Source organism: Dendrobium catenatum, unplaced genomic scaffold (assembly GCF_001605985.2).
Source record: "Dendrobium catenatum unplaced genomic scaffold, ASM160598v2 fragScaff_scaffold_333, whole genome shotgun sequence".
NCBI lineage: Eukaryota > Viridiplantae > Streptophyta > Magnoliopsida > Asparagales > Orchidaceae > Dendrobium > Dendrobium catenatum.
The window spans coordinates 36,551-59,979 of record NW_021318795.1 but is presented as its reverse complement, the minus strand read 5'-3'; the positions used below and the strand labels follow the sequence as shown (position 1 = coordinate 59,979).

The following is a 23,429-nucleotide window of genomic DNA, read 5'->3' as shown; positions in this document are numbered from 1 at the left end:
TCTCCATGACTAAGGCTTCATTTGGGACGGCTTTTTGATTGCTTCTTAAAACGGAATTTTAGTACAAAACTTTTAATTTTTGTACTACAACTCCATTTTAAGAAGCAATAAAAAAGCTGTCCCAAATAAAGCCTAAAACTCGATGGGAATAGCATTCTCATTGTTTTATTTTTTTTTTATTGTAACTATAATTTTATTTGAGTATATTTTTTTTATTTCCTTTTCGCAATTTTAAAAAAAAAAATTGTGACGAAAAGATATTTTTACGACTATATTTGCTAATATGTTCATTTTTATTAAAAAAAAAAACATATTTATAATATTGAGAGGATTTTTTAGCAAAATTATTTTTTTCGCAATAACTTCACATCTATTTTTATAAAATACTGCAGCTATGTCAAATAATTCATAAAAATAGGCATTGTTGGACCCCCTCTACACATGAGAAATTATTACGTGCAGTTCTCGAATGTCGTTCAGAGGTAAATCAAGACGTGCCACATCACCGATGGTGTGTACTATTGTGTACCGGGTGGCCTGAGTGATTAGCCTCCAGACGGTCCGGTAACTGCACATAATCATTTCTCCTTACACATGTGAATATTTTTTTAGGACTTTTGAGTCAATTAAAATAAACTCACACACATATCATATATATACAAGCATTGAACTCACAAACCCTTATTTGATAGCTACTTTTATCAGCTAACCGATCAAAATGAGCTTCATGTGAGTACTTTTTGTCTAGCTCTTAAAGATGATAATCTTACATGTGAACATCTTAAATAACTATTTTACATGAAATGACAACTTCAACGCAAATCTCAAAGCACATTCTAAGATATTTCATATAAAAATTAAAATCTACAAAACTGCTGCTTATGATTTGACCGACGCATGGGTAATTTCTCTTGACCGGTGACGCCAGCGACTACGCAATCTAACGTTGACGCCAATAATTTGTCCCCTCAATATAAAGGACAAATTTTATAAATCTAGACCTTAATCCATTCTATTAGACTAAATAGGAATATTCTTCGAGAAATTATTAAGTGCAGTCACCGAACAGTTCGGAGGTCAATCAGAATATGTTATATCATCTGATGCATAATGATACATAGTGACGGTACATGTTATATTGATGATATGGCGCGTCCTGATTGACCTCCGCACACAATAATTTCGCTAGTCGGTAGAATGAGCATGTTAGCTACTGGTCTTTCACATAAAGTCAGCTGTCAACTAGCCCTGCCACTGATAAAATTAATTTTAAAAAATATATATATATATATATTTTAAAACGAAGATTGGAAGAGAGAAATATTAGATATTATTAATAATATTTGTATGTTTCTGTATTTAAATATTTGAATATAAGAAGAGGACGGTGAATTACTGATTTAATTTTTTTTGTTTTATTTAATATTATTAGCAATACATTAATAATAATGCTTGTAAAAGAATTAAATTTTTGTATTGTATAAATTAGAACTTTATATTAACATTAAGTTAATTTCAAAATTAAAATTATTTTCTAGATGAATTAACAAAAAAATAATTATCAATTTATAAAACATAATTTATTATCAATTTAGCATAATTTGTCAATTCATCTAGAAAATAATTTTAATTTTGCAATTACCTTAATTTAACATAAAGATCAAATTTATAAAATAACAAAAAAATTATTCTTTTACTAGCATTATTATTAATGTATTACTAATAATACTAAATAAAACAAAAAGTTTTAAATCTGAAATCTACCATGCATCCTCTTCTTATATTCAAATATTTAAATGCATGATACAATAAAGTTACAAACAAATTTCATCGACCTTAAATTACATGTCAAATCATCGATAAATATATAAGAAGCATATATGAAATCATTGAATTGCAGAATTGAGGTTTTCAGTCTTCCACGTTTAAAATAGTATTATCTAAGAAAACGAGGGACTCCATTATATTCACTCAAGATAGAATATGAGGAAAATGAGAACTTCAACCGTTTTAATTATGGACCACACCTCTTTCACACTTTAAATGTATTTATTTTATTTATGCCCACATTAAGATAAAATAATATACTAAATCTCTACACAATATTTGTCATAATTCTTTCTTACAAGGAAACGCGATTTCTAGGGCTTTCGTCTTCCTCCGTGCTTCATGTTCCGTCAGCTTCGATTGGATAATTTCCTTCTTTTTTTTCCTTAAATCTTATTTGTTTTTCTTCCAATTTTCCTTCCTTCGGCTGGTTTTTCAATTTGAATGGTTGTTAATCATTTGTTTGACACCATAATTTTGAATGGGAAGTCCAAATCGAGTCTTTTAAAGATGCTTTGTCGGGGGCTTCGACATATTAGGATTTTCCTCCGCTTAAGATCACCTCTCATTATGGTTTAACATCTTTGTGGATTTCGAATGAGGAAATGTTAGCTCTTGCGACCCCTTTTGAATTTGCTTATGTTGGAAAGTTTCCTGGGCGGCGATCGCCCCTCAATGCGATACGAAAAGTTTTCTTCAACTTAAAGCTCATTGATGATTTCACTGTCACTTTCCTTAATCCTAAAAATGTGCTGATTAAGTTAGTGAATGATCTAACACTACGGGAAAACACACGAATACCGTCGGACGTTTCGACGAATTTTTTTGCGTCGGTAAGTACGACGTTTGTACTGACGTGTTCTCACACAACTCTTACACTGTCAGCAACTGCTTTATGAAGCTTTTCAAGTGCACTCCCCATTTTGATGTTACTATGGAATCCCCTATCATTCATATATGAGTTTCTTTTCCCAACCTTCGCCCCTATCTATTCTCCCCCTGCATAATTAATGATTTAGGGTCTTTATTTGGCTGCCCCTTAAAAAATGGATAATGGTACCATTAATGGCACAAAGCCTTCAGTTGCTCATATTCTAGTTGAGTTAGATGTAACTAAACGCTATCCTGATCAAGTTTGGCTGGGTTATGAGACTATGTGTTACATTCAATTTGTGGAGATGGAAGAATTTCCATCATATTGTTGTCACTATAAAGTGTTGGGTCACTCAAAAGTTGAATGTCCTATATCGTACCCTCATTTGGCTGTTGATGCTGCTAATGACATGGTGAATGTGAGGATTCCAGATAAAAATCCTTTGAAAGGTGTTGTGGGTACTGTTGGTCCTCCTGCTTCTGTTGCGGAGGAGGTGGTGCCTCATGTTTTGAATGTTTTTTCTAATGATAATGAGAGTGTGGATTTAACTTTGTTTAATTCTAGCCTCCCTAGTGATGTGGCGAATGTGGATGTGCCTGTTCTAGATGACGTGGTTTGTGGGAATTTTGATTCATATCCCTAGTGATGTTGGCTCTCCTATCATTGTGGGCAATAAGGGGGGCAATCTGGAACCTTCTTCAGGTGTGGCCCTAGTTGTTTTTGGTGATGTGGGACTTGTGATAATGTTTTGGTTCCTGTTGATATGGCTGGTGAGTGTGAGGCGGATAAGGTTATTTGTCAAGCTAATTTGACAGTAGAGAATGAATTATCTGTTGATTTGAATATGTCTACTATTTTTCTTATGAATAATGTTGGCATGTGGCATGTGGGGTCTAAAGGAAGTGAATATATTTCTTATTTAGATGCCTATCAATCTCGTTTATCCTAATGTTATGAATGCTCAACAAATTTCTAGATTGGGGGACACTTGTTTGGTGCAATCTAACTAGATGAATGACTCATTTGGATCCCCTTACGGGGTTGAGAATGACATGGGGAATGAGCATGCTACAACTTTTCATGAGTTGTATGGGTTGGACGTAAGTCATATTGTTGATAATACTTTCTCTCGTATTGGGAAATGTCGTTGGCGTAAAACAAAAAAGAAATAATTGTGGCCTGTGTTGTGCTCGTTTGGCGCCTAGATTTGGTTCTTGTATTTCTATGGGTTGTTAGTGATTGGATCGGTGTTGTTCTTATGGGTGTTACTTTGTGTGTTTGTGTACGTGGTTGCAGTTGGGGAATTTGGTGGTTTGATTTTTCTTCTTGGTGGCTATTTCTTGCTTTTCATGTTCGATTCGTAGGTTTTGTTGGCTATATGTGTATCATGGCCGCAAGTCTGTAGTGTATCTTGGTTGATTGGTGTGTGCTCTTATTTGGGGGCTCTCGACTATACTTGTTTGTTTGTCTTTTTTCTCTGTGGTTTTGCAGGTTTCATGTTGTTGTTGTGGCTTCCTTTGGTGCAGTGATATGTTGCTATTTTGTTATGGTCTTAGTCTTTTACTCCCTTATGGTGTTTTTCTTTTATTTACCTTTCTTCTTCTTGTAATCAGTTGGATCATTAAATCATAGTTTTTTCTTCCATGATTGTATTTTTAGAGAGTTTTTTATCTTCTACGGACTATTACTTTTATCCTAATGTGAAACACGTAGGCCCCAGGTTGATTTTTCTAAAAAAAAAAGTCTCTACATAATATTTGTTTCCGTACAAAATTAAATGAGATGTCACAGAAGTCAAATACTAATTCAATTCTTAAGTAGATTAAGAATTTAATAGACTTATTTTTAGATAGCTACTTATATATATATCCCAACATTAAATATAGAAATATATAAATATTATTAATAATATCTACTATTTCTCTCTTTCAATCTCCAACAACAACAACAACAACATCAAGCCTTTATCCCACTACGTGGGGTCGGCTACATGAATCCTTTTTCTCCATTGTGTTCTATTAAAAGTCAAATTCTCATTTAAACCTAATAAAGAAAGGTCATTCCTAATATTTTCTAACTAAGTCTTTTTAGGTCTACCCCTACCTTTCTTAACATAAGTCAAATCTAATACCTCTACTCTCCTAACCGGGTCATCGAAAGGCCGTCGTTTTATGTGACCAAACCATCTAAGGCGACTCTCTCTAATTTTATCTTCTACTGGAGCTACTCCAACCTTTTCACGTATATGCTCATTTCGTATCCTATCTCTAAGGGTAAAGCCACTCATCCACCTGAGCATTCTCATCTCTGCCACACTTAACTTAGTATTATGCTTCTCTTTTAATGGCCAACATTCGGCACCATAAAGCATTGCAGGCCTCACTACCATCTTATAGAATTTTCCTTTAAGTTTGAGGGGTACATTTCTATCACATAACAAGCCCGATGCATTCCTCCACTTCAACCATCCAACTTGAATTCTGCTGATAATATCCCCATCTATTTCACCATCACTTTGAACAATTGATCCAAGATATCTAAAACGTGTACTCTTATTAATGACTTGATCGCCCAAAGTCACAATCCCTTCAGTAGGTCTATTACTACTAAAATTACACTCCATATATTCCGTTTTAGATCTACTCAAGCGAAAACCTTTAGACTCTAAGGTTGACCTCCATAATTCAAGTTTACCTTCAACTCCCTCTCTAGTCTTATCAACAAGAAGAATATCATCAGCAAAAAGCATACACCAAGGTACATCTCTCTTTCAATCTCCGTCTAAAAAAAAAAAAATTATTTTATTTTATTTTTTATAACAACTCCTTCACTGCTAACGACATTATACTCCTTAACCGGTCGTTGGGTTTGCCGTTTGCCAGCGACTGGCTCAGCGACCAGTCGCTGCCTGAATTAAAATAAATAACGGCTCTCCTCCCCTCTCGATCTTGCGCAACTCCAAATAAACCTAAATCAAAGGTAAAAATAAACAATCCCTAATGCGTCTCACCGGACGAAATCCGGTGACCGCACCTAATAATTTCATCACCACCGGCAGCCACGTAAACCTAAACCTAGCCGCGCAAACGCAAGAAATCCAGTCGGCCTTCGATGTCCTCGACGCCGATAGCGACGGCCGAATTAGTCGCGACGATCTCCGCTCCTTCTTTTCCCGCTTCCCGGCCGCTTCCGATGAAGTCATCTGCGCTATGATTTCCGCCGCCGACACTGACCGGAACGGTTACGTGGAGTTCGCGGAATTCGAGAGCATTCTTCACGCCGGCGGAGGTTGCGTCGCCGGTGATGGAATAATGGACGAGGCCTTTCGCATGATGGACCGCGACGGCGATGGGAGAGTGGGTTTTGAGGATTTGAAGGCTTATCTGAGATGGGCGGGGATGCCCGCCGACGACGAAGATGTGCGGGAGATGATCTGTTCAGGCGGCTGCGACGAGGCCTCCGGCGTTGCATTTGACGATCTTCTGCGGATTCTCGCCGTTGATTCTGGCAAGATTGGCTGGTGAAGGAAATGAGCTGTAGATGTAGCCTGGTCGTATGTTTTTGTATGCATATTATGGCTTTTAAGTGGTAAGAAGATGCGAGGGGTGAAGATGGACTGTCTTGATGAATTGATGGGATGGACTGATTTTGTATATGCCTTCCTCAGGTTGCTTTGCACGTATTTCATTGGTTCCAATAGAAAAATCTGGACCTAATAGACCAGAGTATGAGAGACTCATCCAAGGGTTGCTATCCTAAATCATTGATTCTCAGGGTTGTTCACTAAAGGTGCAAACGAGTCGAGTTCGAGCTCGAGTCCGAGGGTGTTCGAGTCGAGCTCGAGTCCGAGGGTGTTCGAGTCGAGCTCAACTGTCAAATATCAAGCTCGAGCTGGACTCGACAGAGAGAAAAAAAAGCTCGTCGAGCTACTCGAGTGGCATTTCGAGCTCAGTTCGTCTATTGAGCTTCCGCCCTCCTCGTCCCCAGCGTTCGTCTCATCGCAAGCTTGCGTCGTCGACCGTCCGAGTCCGTCGAGCTTATGTCGTTGACCGTTTGCATTTGTCGAGCTTCCGTCCGCGTCTGTTGACCTTGAGTCGTCGATCGTCTGCATCTGTTGAGCATGAGTTGTCGATCATTCGCATCCGTCGAGCTTGCATCGTCGATCGTTTGCATCTGTCGAGTCTGCATCGTCGACCGTCCGAGTCCGTCGAGCTTGCGTCTTCGACCATCTGCATCCGTTGAGCTTCCATTTGTTGGTGTCAGCTTGCGTCGTCACAAGCTTTTCCCGCGCACAATTTCATTTTTTCATGCACGATCGCATTTCCCTGTTGGCTATTTCATATATGAGCCGCTCAACGAGCTCGTGAGTCCAACAATGAGTTGTTCGAGTTCGATAAGCTATCAAGCACAAAATTGTGTTCGAACTCGACTCACAAGATCAATAAACATGACTCATCAAGCCCATTACCGAGTCGAGTTCGAGTCATCTCACGAGCTGGCATGACTCGGTTGCACCCCTACTGTTCCCACAAAACTAGGGCTCCAAGCGAACCAAACGTTCGACGAGCTACTCGTTGTTCGGTTATATTAAAGCTCGTTTGTGACCGTTTAATTAGCTAAACAAACAAACTTGAACAATATTTTAAATACTCGATTCTTAAATAAACAAACTTGAACACTAATGCGTTCGGCTAATTTATTTTCGCGAACAACATCATTTGAAGTTTGTGAACAAGCTCGATAAGAAGCTCGATAAAAGCTTGATTCGAGTTCGATTTTGAACTCGTGAATAATCTAGATAAAAATAATTAATATTTGACTATAAATTAAATTAATAAATATAAATAATCATTGCCTTTGTTACATAGACAATTGCTTTTATTATAAATGTGTTTGTTCATAGATATGTTCATGAACGTATTTGTTTGACCGCTAAAAAAAATTCTTTAAATATGTTCGCAAACAAGCTCGATAAGCACTAAACGAACGAACATGAGCTGAACATGAGCCGAACATGAACACATTAATTTAAATGAACCAAACATGAACACAAATAATAAAGCTCGAACAAACATGAACCAAACTTGAACAACCTAATATTAAATGAACACAAACATGAACACTCACATACTCGGCTCAGCTCGGTTCGTTTGCAGCCCTACACAAAACTCTCAAAGCAACTCATCCGTCGATAATCCATCAATAAAATCCACCAATCCAATCATAGGAAATGGTCACTCCAAGAAAGACAAAATCAAATTTTCATGTTCAGCTAGTCATTCATGAGGTTCCACTACCAAAAAATGGGGCTACTGCAGCACCATTTTGGACCTATACCAGCGGTTTTAACCCCTTCTATTTTTCTTGCAGCGGTTCTAATCCGCTACATATCCGCTGCAATTGCAATACGCTGCAATGACATTCCGCAGCGGTTTAAGAACCGGCGGGGTAGACATGCCGACTGTAGCAGCGGTTTTAACCGCTGCAAAGCTCCAAAATAGTGCTGGTTAAAAAAACGATATTTGGAACTTTGCAGCGGTTAAAACCGCTGCAAAGCTCCAGGATAGTGCCAGTTATAACCGCTACAAGTAATGAAAAAAACGATATCCAGTAATGTGGCGGTTTTAACCGGTACTATTCTGGAGCATTGCAGCGGTTAAAACCGCCACAAAGTTCCAGATTTTTTTTTTTAAAAACGTACCCCGAATGTCCACCGAAAACACAATTGCAGCGTGACTCCTGGGAAGAATAATAACTAGTTTTAAACACAACAGTGATTACATCCCCATCAAAATTGTTAAGCTAATAATAACCCACAACATGACTCCTGGGAAGAATAATAACTAGTTTTAAACACAACAGTGATTACATCCCCATCAAAATTGTTAAGCTAATAATAACCCACAACATGACTCCTGGGAAGAATAATAACTAGTTTTAGGCTTCACTGTCAATACAAATCTAGATAAATTGCCATTTGAAATAAGTATGTCAATACAAACTAGTATAAACAAATTACAATAGCAATGCAACCAAGCTATGCAAGAATCATTGAATAGTCGTTCCAGTACTTTTACCACTCAATAGCATCAAGGTTCATGTCAACCCACGATTCAAATCTCATCTGCATTCATCTTGGTATTCCAAAATTCATGCATCCAATATAAATAACCACAGACATCAATCTCAAGGCCATTAGCATAAATTTGATTATTTGATTTAAATCTTTATCAACACTAATTAGGAACCTAAGTCCTCCATTAATCCCACCATTGCTGAGGGGCATGACGGTCAAATAAGCACTATCCTTGTAAGTTTATTTCATTTATAAAAAGATCATGATGAATTAGAAATAGTTAAGAAATAAAAAGATAATGATGGTCAAAACGTAATAAATTATTGATCGAGATATTGAACTTGCATCATCATCTCCAAACAAACCACTATTCCAATGAGAGAAGAATTTTACAAACACAAACAAAGGCAAAATGCAAGCTTCATACTACCTCACGAATATAATGCCCACAAACATATATAAGAGCTATGAAAAGTGCTTAAAATAACCATGTAATGGCCACCAAGAAATAAAAATAATAACTAATTAACTCAAAAAGATAGGATCATTCATCATTCTTGTTTTGTATCTATAATATCAAAATTTTAAGCAACATCCTCAAAAAGTAGAATACATACGAAGATGCATTTCAAAACAACTTGCAACAAACATGGGTTATCTTCAAAATGAATATTCTCTTTCTTCTTAATACATCATCTTTAAGAAGAAGTTTCATTGTCATCCTACTCAATATAATAGAAGATTGTAAAATATTTAGTATCCAAATAACCAATATTAAAATTAGAATTGTGAAAATTTACATACCCATTTGTGAGCTTCCTGAGGTGGATGCTGCAAAAGTTTCTTGCACTAGATTATTGCCTCATTTCAGTACGTAATGAGTTTGAACTCACTCGAACTCCTCTTGAGATTAACTATTTGACTTAAATTACTTCCACAAACTCGTGCAATTATTTGAGTACTATGAGGGAAATATCGTGTAGGTGTGACACCAAAAAAAACCTTTGTCTAACTCTTGCTGTTGGTGTTAAGGTCCCATTTACCATACTGAACACCCTGTTACGTTAGCTCCTCACACATTCCCATTCTGGTGTAAGCTCATCCTTAAGCCAAAAGCTCCCAAGGATATATCTATGTTAAATAATAAATTTTTAGTTAATTTTTATTTTATAAACAAATATACATAATGAATTACACAAATAAAATATATAGCTAGACTAAAATTACCCATCACTGATTAGCTCTCTTCAGATGAACCGATGTGCCATCGTTTACGCAATCTGTTAACTCTCATCATATAAATCTATTCCTTGATAGCCATATCAACAAATTTCATCATTAGGCAATTAATTACTAAATCTAAACATACAACATGATTTATCAGTTAATTGAAAATGCATAGATAGCAAGAATTATCCCAAAAAAGAGGAAAAACAAGATAGCATCTGTGGCCATACAAGCATGGGACCCAAAGAGTCCAAAAAAGAGTAAAACACAAATAATAAAAAAAAATTAGACGAAAATAAAAATTCAAAAAAAAAAGAAAAAAGTGGGGTCAATAAAAAATGTAAACTAAGAATAAAGAAAAATCAAGCACGGCAGAGCTTCTTCATAACAATAATTACCCACAAACAGTCCAATAAGCATGATTCAACCCTCCAATTACCTTACCGTCAATTCAATTTCAAATGCCCTAAAACATTAAAATCCCTCGCATACTTTCTCAGCCTATATCCTGTAGCGGAGGTAACAGATTTCCACTGAGGAAACAAAAGAGATACAAAGTCCATCAACGAAGAATTGGCGTACAAACAATTTAACTTCAAATTAGAGCGCATGAGCCCAATAAAAAAAAATCAGGGCAGCAAAAAGTATAGCTGTCGACATATAAAACACCTTGCGAGTGAACCATGGTGAGTGGCATCCGACAATGATCCTGCGTCAAATATGCGTCCATACACCAGCAAAGTCCTCCGGCGTTAGCTTAGCGAACGGGTTAATAGTGAAAAGGTAAACTTGGTTCGTATAAAGAAGAAGACGCGAAGGATTTTACCGAGCGACGAGCAGCCGGGTTTTATCGGGCGCAGTAAGATATTGCTTCACGATCCACACGAGCTACACCGCAGCTGCTTGACTTCTCTTGATGCCTTGGATGCCTGTCACGGCGCTTTTAACTCCGAATGGAAAGTCGAAAACTCAGACGAACGTGGGAGCAGGGCTAGTGGAGGGATCACATTTCGCAAGGGAGCTGGGCACGATAGAGAATAAAAATCACAAACGCCTTAATTATAATTAGTATTGTGACGAGTAGCGGTTCTCAAACCGCTGTTATATATTATTACCATTAATAATTTCTTAGAGCACGGTTTTTCACCACTGCTTATATTATTTGTAGTGGCGGTTGCAAACTGCTCTTAAATGCTGCGCGAAAACCTCATTTTTAGTAGTTGATTCGCTACCAGAGCCTGTAAGAGTTATCATCAACTGAAAATCGGCCTCAAGATGCCTCAACTCATGAGTTTCCAGGACTCATAAAGATAGTGACGGTGGTCATCATTTGAACACGACAACCGAAAGACCCGTCCACACGAGACCCGTACCCGTGAAAATATTGCCGGTGTTGAACCTCGAACCCGATTTCAAACGGGTCAGGAGTTCGGGTTCCGCCAGAAATCTGAAACTTCCGTTCCAAAGTACGGTCGGGTTCGGGAGTTTGACGCGCGCGGGTTTGCCGGGTCACCCGCCAACGCCGTTTTAATGGAAATAATCAAATCCCGCTCTCTGTCTTATTCTGTCGTGTCGCCACCTACACCTCCCCGCTGCCCGCCGCGCGCCTGCCCGCGCTGCCCCGCCGCCGCCGTTTCGCTACCGCCGCTGCCCGCCGCGCGAGACTGCCCACGCGCCTAGCTCAGCAGCCGCAGCACGAGGTGCCCCCTCGACGCTGCCCGCCATGGACCCAAGCCGCGCGCAAGATTCCCCCAGCGCGGCCCGCGGCCCGAGACTGCCCGCCCGACCGCTGCCCATAGCCGCGCCCCCCGCCGGACCCGCGCCCGGCTCGGTGCCGACCGTCACAGCCTCGCGCGCGGGCCACAGCGACTGCCCGCGCGCTGCCGACCGCTGCGACCGCGGCCCGCGCGGACCGCGCCCCCCGCGCCCAGTGCCCCGCGCCCGGACCGCCCCGCGCTCGCGTCCGCTGTTGTCGGCCGCCGCGGTTCCGGCGCCGGCCACCCAAACCGGGTCGGGTCGTGTCAACCCGGCAACCCGCCGGGTCGGGTCCGGGTTCGGTTTTTCGACCCGTTTGTCTACCCGGGTCGGGTTAGGGTTGACCCGTTTGAACTCGGGTCAGTTCGGGTTCGACCCGAACCCGACCCGTGACCCGAAATTGACACCCCTATACCAAAGGACTCATGGATGGGAGTCATTCTAAGCTCGATCTATTTGAGGACCCACTTGCCCCAAGGCTAGAGAATTGGACCAAAGAAAAAAGTTCATATAAAATGCCTATTAAAGCAAGCCACGTGTCTAGGACAGTTCATATTGGGTCTAATTTATCATTATTATTATTTTTTTTGGCATAGCAATCTCTACAACTCTCTGATCTTTATTAATAATTGTTGATCAAGTGGCACATTTTGGATATCTTGGCATATTTTAGATGCGTTGTTGAGTTGTTGGAATAGCCTTAAGTTTAAATTCTACTAAATTCTTGCAAAATTAAGTTAGGGAGTGTTGTGATGTTGAGCTTATTGTGCAATATAATGCGGAGCCAAGCTCTCGGGTTTTTTGGATTGAGTGAGCGCAGCGACGTGGGGATCATAAACATTGTGACGTTGGGTTTGAAAAAAAAAATTAAAATAAAAATATCAAAAAAAAAAAAAAATCTAAAATTCCTTGCCACCTCAACCCCTCCCATATTTCATTGCAAGGTGAAGCGAGAGAAGAGAGAGAAGGAATGCACGGGAGAGAGAAAATAAAGGACAAGCCAAAATTTATCGTCATTCTAGCTAGAAAAATTGTTTTGATCATGGTAGAAAAATTTAGTCATACTTCTATTTTCAATGATTTTGAATTTTGTTTGTATTCTCTCTCCTGAAATTGATTAAAATACAATATCTCTCGCTTTACAGTAAGAACTTTTTTAATGGAATTTTAATTTTGTGCAAATAAAAATAATTTTCGAAATCAATAATATATGGCCCAAAAGCAAAGAGCTAATGCAATTGAATAAAAATTTAAATAATAATATATTAAAATTACTAAAGTTTTATTTTTTATTATTAAGAAGGTGGCTTCTCCAAAACATGTCAAATTAAAGCCCTAATACAAACTCTTTCAGAAATATGGCCTCTATTCAATCAAACTTCGGTTTCGTTTCATATAGTTATCTTACTGCTTCATACAACAGCTTTTTAGCACAATTTTTTTTTAAAAGCAACAAAAAATATCAATATTCTCTAAAACCTATTCATCTTTTCCTAGAGGAAGTTCAAGATTTCTTCTAACTCTCCAATCCAATTGCAACTAAACCACATAAAACAGAAATGTTAACATCAATAGAACACTATCATGATTAATCTCTTAGAAACCAACATATCATTCCCATACATACAATAGAAAATGTATCAATTCAATAATGCTAATTAAAACATGTTTTTGAATAATATTCTCCACATAAAGCCTTAATCCAAATAGAAAATAATACACAACTGGAATTAAAATTCCTTTGAATTAGCATGAGGGATAAGAGCTTTATGTGGAGAAGATTATTCAATGCAGATTTTCAACATAAGGGATTATGACTGATGCCCAATCTTGAGATAAATAAGGATGAAGACTGAAGGAGACAGTTGAAGCATAAAATTGTCATGAGAGGGCATAGGGATGTAAATTAGTTGAATATCTGTCTAATTGAGCTAATCTTATCAGCTTGTTAAAAGTTATAGACTTGAGCTCGGTTTGATTGTTCGAGCTCATTTGGATAGTTTGAGTTTGACTCGATTGCACAACTAAAAATTACAATTTTTAGCAGCATATTGTTGCAGTGATTTTCAAAGCGTTGTTGTGGATGGTCTACGGAAGCGGTTTAACAGCCACTTTTCATACCTGGTTAAACCGCTACAAAAGGGCTTTGCAGTGGAAGCCAATTACGACGAATATGTGACAATTTTGAAACCGCTGCAAATACTTTTGTGGTGATTATAACTGCGACAAAAGTCTAGTCATTTTAATTTCTTATTTTTAAATCACAAATTTTCAATTTTTTAGAATTTTTATTTTTAGTATAAAATTAATTAAAAAGGTTTAAATATATTATGTAATATTAATTTAAATATATTTTAAGTTAATCAAGTAATGCTTACGATCCAAGTCAAGCTTAAGCTCAGCTTGTGAGTTCGTAAAAGAGTAGAGCTTATTTTGTGGCTCGGCTCACTTCAACTTCTATTTACTATTGTTGCGGACAAGAATATACGCGACGATAGAGTTAGAAAGTTTTCGTCTCAGCGTTGCACGGATATTCATCACACAAATAGGAGATAAATAAAAAATACTAGGATTTTTATGTGGAAAACCCTGAAAAGGGAAAAAAACTACAGGGCCACACTCAGTTGAAATAATTTCACTAGCATTTGCTTGATATACATGAGGCTAACTCGTCCTTAGAATTTAGGACGATTAGATTACAATGATTTACTTTCGGATTGAAGTCCAGTTACAAACAAGTTGTGTATTCGAGTTGAATTCAGAGTCACTTAGAATTCCAGCTTCACTTGGGAAGAATTCTGGCATCACTTAGGCACGGGCAGAATTACGACGTCCCTTAGGAAGAATTTCGGCGTCACTTGGGCGTCGGGCAGAATTCCGGCGGTGGTCGAGGAGGATTTTCTTCCATCATATTCTTCTCTTATTCCTTTCTTCTTCTTCTCTTCTTCTTCTTGCTTGGGTCCCCTCTCAAGAGAAATGAGGGGCTATTTATAGGTATTTGAGGATGACATGACCCGTAAATAGGAGGAGGATCAAGGGCAAAGGTGGAGTGATTCGGATGGACAGCCGATATTGAATCCCTTGATCGTGGAACGTTCGTCAGACATTTGAAGGTTTTAATGATGTCGGAATTCGGCGATCTTGGGTTCGTTCGATTTGTCTCGTTGAGCCACTCGATTTGATTATAAGCACATTATGTTTGGAAACCGTTTGGTAAACCAAATTATGGTTCGAACCTTCCAACATCACTTCGGGTCCTTGATTTGGACTCATATTGAGTCGAATTTGGTGTCGTTGGGTTCATATTTTTGAGACGCTCTGTTCGACTGTAAGTTTGGTGAAATTGGAGATCAAATGAGACCGGATTTAATTTTTGAAGTTTCAGGCTTGATTTTACCTTGAGATTCGTGTCCGATCAACACAATTGTTAGATGATATATCAACCAGGAGGGAGAGAGAGAAGAATGTTTAGGGTTTCTTCTTCCCGTGTCGGCGCGTAGGGCTTCCTTGCCTTTCGCCGGCCGTCGAGCCGGGATGGCTCTTTCTACTTTGGATTTTCCCCCGCTCAAGAGCTCCTCTTTGCTTGGCGTTCCTTCTGCTTCTAAACCGCCTTCTACTTCCTACGCTGAGAATCTTGTGGCTCCTCCTCCTTGTCGTGAGGATTGGCCGTTGACCTTTGTTCATCCGGAGAAAAATTATCTTTTCGCAACAACGATCTTTCTGAAGGTAAATCTCTGTGGAATTTATCGTTGGTGGGATATTCTCTTGGTCCCCGACCCTATTACGAGATATTGAGAGTGGCTATTGAAAAAGCTTGGAAGCTCAAGGGATCTCTTTCTCTCTTATCTTTAGCTGATGATTTCTTCTTGATGAAGTTTACTGCTATTGAAGACTTCGATATGGTATGGTCTGGGGGATCGTGGTTCCTCTTGGGTAGGCCCTTCATTCTCCAGAAATGGAATCCTAGATTCCAGCCAAAGAGGGATGAAACTGCTGCTATTCCTATTTGGATCGAAATTCTAAATCTTCCTCTTGCTCTCTAGACACCGGCAGGTATATCGAAAATCGCTAGCTTTATCGGTATTCCTCTGTATGTCGATACTTTGAATGCCAAAAGGACTAGGCTCACTTTTGCTAGAATTTGCGTTAAAGTTGACAAAGATTCGGTTTTAGCTGAAGAAATCCCGATTGAGCTGGATGGGGAAGACATTACTCTCAAAGTCGTGTATGATTGGAAGCCTGTGCGGTGTGAAGGTTGTGGTTCATTGATTCATTCCTTCGCTATTTGCCCAACAAACCCTTCTCCTAAACCTTCCCTACCCCCTAAACCTGTTTTTAGGGGTCGAAGTAAAAGCAGAAACCCTAATTTTAGGGCTGAGCGTAATTTATCCCAAGCAAATTCTAAAGCCCCACAAATTCCCCCATCTCCTGTTTTGACTCCTATGGAAACTCCTTCTCCCGTGGAGAATATTCCCCTAAAACCCCCTGTCATGATTCCACCAACCCCTGTTCAAGTGTCCGCTGAATCGTCTGCTATTGTCATTCATGTTGACCCTGCGGAAACCTCAGCTAATATGGTTATAGCTGCTGACTTGGCTCAAGTTATTGATCATGACAAGGACTCAGGTCTCCCGAACCTCAACCTGCCCCAAGCTGAATCTTCATCAGCTGGTTTTTCTATTGCGAATTCTCGCCTGCTTCCTCCACAAGTTCTGCTGGCCAACAGTTTTGGATCTCTCCAGAGTGACAATTTGGGAAATCCGGATGACAACACTTTGGAGGAGGATCTCTCCTCCTCCTCCAAGACTGATGACATCAAGACTCCTCATTCATCCAATCATAAAGCTACTTCCTCTTCCTCAAAAAAATCTTCTCCTGACAAAGCTTCTCCTCCTAAAAAAGGCAAAACCAAAATGGCCAAGAAGGCTAAATCTCACAAATAATTATGTCCCTTCCTCCTATCGCTGCTTGGAATGTAAGGGGGTTTAACAACCCTCTTAAGGTCAAGCTTTGTAAAGACCTTATTGCCACCTTCAACCTTAAGCTTCTATGCATTTTAGAAGCTAAAATTAATGATGTTGCTATGTCGGATCCCTGGTTCTCTTATACCCACGGGTTATTTGAGAATGAACAGTCATGTCATAATTTCAACCTTTCTACTCCTGGTAGAATATGGGTTAAGTGGGACCCTTCTCACTTATCCTTTACTCCCACCTTCTTTTCCTCTCAACTTATTCATGGGCTTGTGAATGTTGGCTCCCTGCCACCATTTTTCCTTTCTGTGGTTTATGCTGCTAATGTTCTGGAGGACAGGAAAGTCCTTTGGGAGGATCTCTTGGGTCTTTCTGCTAATATTGACATCCCTTGGATCATTATGGGTGATTTTAATTGCTACAGATTTGACTCTGAAAAAGCTGGTGGCAACTCTTTGTCGTCAAACCGTTTAGGTGAACTTAATAACTTCATCTTTGATGCTGCTGTTCAAGATCTTGCTTCTGTTGGACTTTTCTTTACTTGGTATAATCAGAGAGTGGATTTTCCCATTCACATTAAGCTTGATAGGATGTTGGTCAACACGATTTTTCTGGATGTTTTTCCCAAAGCTTTTATAAAGTGCATTCTCATTCTGGATCTGACCATGCTCCGTTGATCCTTAGCTAGCCTAATTCCAGAAAAGTGGCATCTAGATTTATGTTTAAAGCTTTCTGGACTAAATTTGATGATTTCTGGCTTCATACTCAAAGGGTTTTTGAGAGAACTCCTACAGAAAGCCTAATTGCTTTCTTCTATGGTTGTTTAAGACTTCTTAAACAGGTGATATGCAAGGAAAATTGGTGCTCCTCGAATTATATTTCTAACTGCATTATTGAACTGAAACATCTGCATTCTCTCAAACTTTTTGAAATTTAAAGAGACCCTTTAAATCTAGATTTGAACAAAGCCTTTAAGAGCACTTCTGACCAACTTTCATCCTATCAAGCTGCCTGGTACTCTTGGATCTCACAAAGCTAAAGCCCATTGGTTGTCTCATGGTGAGAATGACCTGGGTTTCCTTTATGCAAAAATTCGATCAAGGAAAAACAGAAATTTTATCAAGGTTCTTTCTACAGCTAATGGTCTACTTGCTTCTCATGATGATATGGCTAAAGCATTGATAAACCATTTTAAGAACCTTTTTAATGCTCCTTCTCCTTCTGGGGAAAACTCTTTCAGCATTTCTGTTGGAAACACTGTTCCATCCAACATGATTGATGGTTTAATGATGGAGGTTACTAATGATGAAATTAAGAAAGTGGTTTTTTTCGGGCTCTTCCAAATCCGCTCCTGGGCCTGATGGATTTTCCTTTAGCTTCTATCAACAAACTTGACATATTATTGGTTTCAGTCTTTGCAAAGCAGTTAAACAATTTTTTACTAATGGAAAGATGCCTAGGGGGGCAAAAGCTACTGCCATCACCCTTATTCCTAAAGGATCTCACTCAAACTGTATTTCGAATTATCGTCCTATTTCTTTATGCAATGTTTTCTATAAAATTATTGCTAATAGGTTGAAGCCCATTCTTCCCATCATCATTCATGAGAGTCAGTCGGGCTTTATTACTAAAAGATGTTCTACTGATAACATCATTCTTGCTGCTGAAATCTTGAGAGAATTTAACAAAGGAATTTCCTATTTCTGCGCCAAATTAGACATCAAGAAAGCTTTTGACTCGGCTTCCCATTCTTTTCTGCTTAGTAGGCTTAGGCAGAAAGGCTTTCCGGAAAAGTTTATTATGTGGATTCAAGGATGTATCACTGATGTGCATTTCTCTATCAACCTTAATAGAGTCTTGGAGGGCTTTTTTAATTCTACATCCGGGCTGAGACAAGGCTGTCCTCTGTCCCCTTTGCTTTTTTGTGTTATTATGGATGCACTTTCCCATTCTCTTGATTCAGATGCTGACAAACCTTTCCTTGGTCTTAATCATAAAAATTTCAGATGTAGTCATCTATTGTTTGCAGATGACCTCTTGGTCTTTGGAGAGGCTTCTTTGGATAATGCTAAGAATCTTAATGACCTTCTTTTGAGATTTGCGGATTTTTCGGGTCTTCACATCAATCCGCAAAAGAGCTCAATTCTTTTTCCTAAAGCCTTCCCCTTGGCTCAGGAAATTTCTAACTGCCTTGGCATTACCAATGAGGAGAATTCTATTATTTACTTGGGCCTTCCCATCTCACCGTCCAGACTCAAATTTTCTCACTTCCAATCCCTCCTGAGTAGGCTTTCTACTCTACTTGCGGGTTGGAAAGTTAAATTTCTTTCTTTTGTAGGTAGAGTTCAATACTTAAAATTCACTATTGCAAACACCATAGCATATTGGATTCGGGGGGCCATTATACCGAAAACTTGTTGCAAAGTTATTAACAGATTATGTTCAAGATTTCTCTTTTTTGGTAACACTCTGGAGAGGATGATGCATATGATAGCCTGGAATTTTGTTGCTCAGCCCAAAGTTAAAGGTGGTCTGGGATTACCATCTTTTGATTCTATTTACCACAACATGGCATGCTCTTTCATTTTTAGAATGTATAACGATCATACATTAATTGGAACTTGGTATAGAGCAAAATATGACTCGGTTTGGAAATTTCCACCCTCCTCTGCTTCGACATTCTGGAAGCTTTTTTGCCGCACTGCAAACCGCATTTCTCCTGCTATATCTCTCTCGGTTCACAGTTCTAGCAATATTTCCCTTCTATGGGACCCCTGGTGTGATAACAAACCGATTGCTGACAGTTTTTATTCCCCTGCTTTAGCTCATGCCTGGGTTAAAGACTTCATTATTAATAAGAAATGGTTTTTACCTGATTGCATACCGGTTAATGTTAAATCCAGAATTTTAAATACGATTATTCAGGATGAGGAACCTTTACTTTTTTGGGAAGGATCGGATTTTCCTTCTAATCGTAACTTTTTATCTCTTCTACACGAGAATTTGGAGGATGTGGTTTGGAGTAAGTTCATTTGGCACAAAGGTTATGCACTCCGTTTTGCTTGCTATATCTGGATGGCCATTATGGAAAAATTAAAAACGGCTGGCAATCTCATTATGAGGGGTATTAATGTTAAGGCTGGATGTAGTTTTTGTTCGAATCATTTGGAATCTCATTCGCATATTTTTTTCGAATGTGATTTCTCCTTCTCTATTCTTACTGGTCTTTTTCCATACATGGACACTTTTTATCTCAGACCAAACATTTTACAATCTTTTGATTTCCTGACTAATCTGAGATCTCATGGAAGACATGAACGTAATTTCTGTTACCTTACTTTGGCTGCCTTGGTTTACTATCTGTGGCGTGAAAAGAATAATAGGAGATTTTCTAACATATGGAGAAGTCCCAATGAGCTTAAAACTGATATTATTCATGCTATTCGTGCAAAAGTTCAGAACTGGAAGAGTTTTGAGAAAATCAAGCCAATATTTCCGGAAATTCTGGACTAAGACCTTTTTGCTGACTATCCCGGCGCGTGAATATTTTGCGGATTTTAGTGTTTTTCATGCTCAGTATGTGGAGCATCTTACTGGAAGACCGTTATTTGACAGTTCAACCTTCTTTTTGATTAAGATTAATGCATGGAATTTTCTGCCCAGCTCCTCTTCCGCTGGAATTTTGCAGTTGATTTATTTTGGGACAATGATGAGCAGGTCTACATCTCCTACGTCTCCTAGGAGGGTCTTCATGGCAACCAGGTTGACGTATTTTGGGCACTGTGACGGCCCTGTTACTATCCTGGGCAACCGGTGCCTATGTGACATTCGTGATGGGCGGTTTTTGTGATGTTGGCATTGATGCCTTTGAGATGTAGACCATTTTCCTGAGTCCTTAGGATCTTTTCCTTTTCAGGTTTTTCATTTTGGGGTTTTGGTATAGTTGTTTTTCTATACTTGTAATTTTGTTTTTCCTGTAACTTTTGGTGATTAATACAAGGGCTTTGCCCCAAATTTTCCCAAAAAAAAAAATATCAACCATAAAAGGTAAAAAAAATTACATTAAAAAAATGAATACATTTGTTTTATTATAAGTTACATACACACCATCTGAATTATTTAGGCTTCGTTTGTTTTTTTTTTTGCTTTTGTAAAAGACAGTTTTAAAAAACATTAGTTCAGAAAATGGAGTTTTCTAACGGAGAAGCACATATAAAAAGCTTTCTCAAAACTGCAGAAAAATAAAAAAAAGGAGTTATTGAGAACGTGATTTGACGAACCAAACAACACAAAAAAAAATCCTCCGTTTTCAAAAACGGAGAAGGCAAAAAAACGCTCAAACAAACAAAGCCGCAGAAATACTGCGTTGGGCGTTGCACAACGCGGCCAACTTTCTCTGACCGATGACATCAGCCAATACGTTATCTAATGTTGACCAGCCCAAGCCGTGCTCGTCAAGCCAATAATAATTGCTCCGCTCCGTCTATAAATAACGGCTCTCCTCACTCTGCCATTTTACCCAATTCTCTATTTCTCTGCAATCCTCTGTCAGCAGGAAAAACAAAATCCCTAATGTGTCCCACGGGTCTCCACGTAAACCGAAACCTGGCCGCCCAATCGGCGGAAATCCGGCCGGCTTTCGATGTCATCGACGCCGACCGCGACGGCCGGATTAGCCGCGACGATCTCCGCTCCTTCTTCTCCCGCTTCCCCGCTGCTTCCGACGACGTCATCGCCGCTATGATATCCGCCGCCGACGCCGACCGAAACGGTTTCGTGGAGTTCGAGGAATTCGAGAGCGTTCTTCCCGCCGCCGCCGCTGGCGGAATGATGGATGAGGCCTTCCGCATGATGGACCGTGACGGCGATGGGAGAGTGGGGTTTGAGGATTTGAAGGCTTATCTGAGCTGGGCGGGGATGCCTACCGACGACGAAGACGTGCGAGAGATGATCCGTTCAGGCGGTTGCGATGAGGCCTCCGGCGTTGGATTTGATGACCTTCTGCGGATCCTGGCCGTTGATTCTGGCAAGAGTGGCTGGTGAAAGAATTGCGTGACAGATTGCGAGGGGTGATGATGGACGGTTCTGATGAATTGATGAGATGGAAGGTTTTTATTGCAATGGTTGGGATGAATAAACTCCGTTGGAATTTTGGTCTATAATTTTGATTATTTTTGGCGTGATTGTTATTTGTTACTTTATAGAAATTTTCATGATAAGCTTTGATATAGGTGAAAGGAAATTTATTAGAGATTTCAAAGTAGGTTTTTCAATTTTTTAATTTATAATAATAATAATAATAATTGATACTACTATCCGTTTGATGTGATGCCGTTCGGCCCACCGCCTCAAGTGGGCCTCACCTCTCATAAAAAACTGAATTTTGTCATTTTTGGGTCGAAAAAATTCCTAAAAATTTCAAAAAATTTTGAAAAAATTCAGAAAAATTAGGGAAATTCGAAAATGTTAAAAACTGTCCTCTTCTCCTTTGAAGACTATAAATAGACCCCCAAGGCCTTTAGAAAAATTGTACATTCTCTTCTTCTCCATCTGGCTCTCTAACAGTTAAGGCTTTTCGTTATTTTTGAGTAGGTGATTTTCCTTGCTCGACTTAGCGCCCCTCATATTGTACATAGGTTGGAGATTTCTTCTTGTTTTCTTCATTTCTCTCCCATTTTTCTTCCTACTCTCGAAGTTTTTCGCTATCTTTCATAAGTGATTTTCCCTACTCAGATTTGCGCCCCTATTTAGTACAGAAGTTGGAGACTTCTCCTGTTCCTCTTTCTTTCTCCCCCATGTTTCTTCCTACTCTAGAGGTTTTCCGCTATCTTTTGTAAGCAATTTTTCCTACTCAGATTTGAGCCCCTCTTTAGTACAGAAGTTGGACTGGGTGATCACGCGTCCACAAAAAATCCTCCCACCAAAGAAGATCATCTTAACGACCGACCTGAGGGCACTAAGAAGATCCACAAGGTATTGAAGATTGATGATGTTATCTCCACCATCACTGATGATCCCTTCATTTCTTTTAGGAAAAAATTCCATTTTCCTAACGATCTGATGATGAAGGTGCCGACAAGATCTGATCGCGCTTGCTTTCCTCCCCCGGGATATGTGACGGTGTATGAAATTAGTTTGCGAGTGGGGCTGCGATTTCCACCACCTCCTGAATTGATTAACATTCTAATGATCTGTGGAGTGAGTTTATCATAATTTTTCTACAGGGCCATGTCGATCGTAATGGGCCTGATAGTGCTTTTTAGAGACCGCGGAGTGGTGCTGTCTTCAGATTGTCTTTCTCGGATGGGACGTCTCTTTAGTGATACGCAGGGTCGTATCTCCTTCAGATCCAAGTGGTTAGATATTCGCACCCGAGACCCGTCGAAAGACTGGATTAGCGACTTCTTTTTTATTCAAAATGATTAGAACCTTAAAAAAATGGAGAAAGTTGAAGGAGTTGCCCATCCCCCTTCACATTGGAGAGGAAGATTTATTGAGGATTATGAAGCTTCCTGACATTGACGCTTCGTTATGAGGTGTGTTAGTTGAGTAGATACATAGACGAAGAATACTTAGTCAAGGTGGGATTACCTACTCAAACAGGGAGATCGCATGCACAGATATTGAAGAAATCTATGAAAGTTCTAGAGACCCAAAAAGGTCAATCCAAGTGACCAAAGAGTGAGAGAGATTTGTA

General features: G+C 39.3%; 2 protein-coding genes across 2 annotated transcripts; both read left to right on the top strand.

Moving 5' to 3' along the window:
* The first annotated feature begins 5,640 nt into the window (after positions 1-5,640).
* On the top strand, positions 5,641-6,445 carry LOC110106511 (calcium-binding protein CP1-like). Its single transcript, XM_020836442.2, has one exon. It carries the CDS (start codon positions 5,701-5,703, stop codon positions 6,223-6,225), a length of 525 nt encoding a protein of 174 aa, XP_020692101.1. The 5' UTR covers positions 5,641-5,700; the 3' UTR covers positions 6,226-6,445.
* A 14,786-nt stretch (positions 6,446-21,231) lies between these two features.
* LOC110106509 (calcium-binding protein CP1-like) lies at positions 21,232-21,995 on the top strand. Its single transcript, XM_020836440.2, has one exon. The coding sequence runs from the start codon at positions 21,305-21,307 to the stop codon at positions 21,773-21,775; it is 471 nt and encodes a 156-aa protein (XP_020692099.1). The 5' UTR covers positions 21,232-21,304; the 3' UTR covers positions 21,776-21,995.
* Positions 21,996-23,429: the final 1,434 nt, after the last annotated feature.

Coding starts and splice junctions, on each gene's coding strand:
- LOC110106511 (XM_020836442.2), top strand. CDS start 5,701: ATGCGTCTCACCGGACGAAATCCGGTGACCGCACCTAATAATTTCATC.
- LOC110106509 (XM_020836440.2), top strand. CDS start 21,305: ATGTGTCCCACGGGTCTCCACGTAAACCGAAACCTGGCCGCCCAATCG.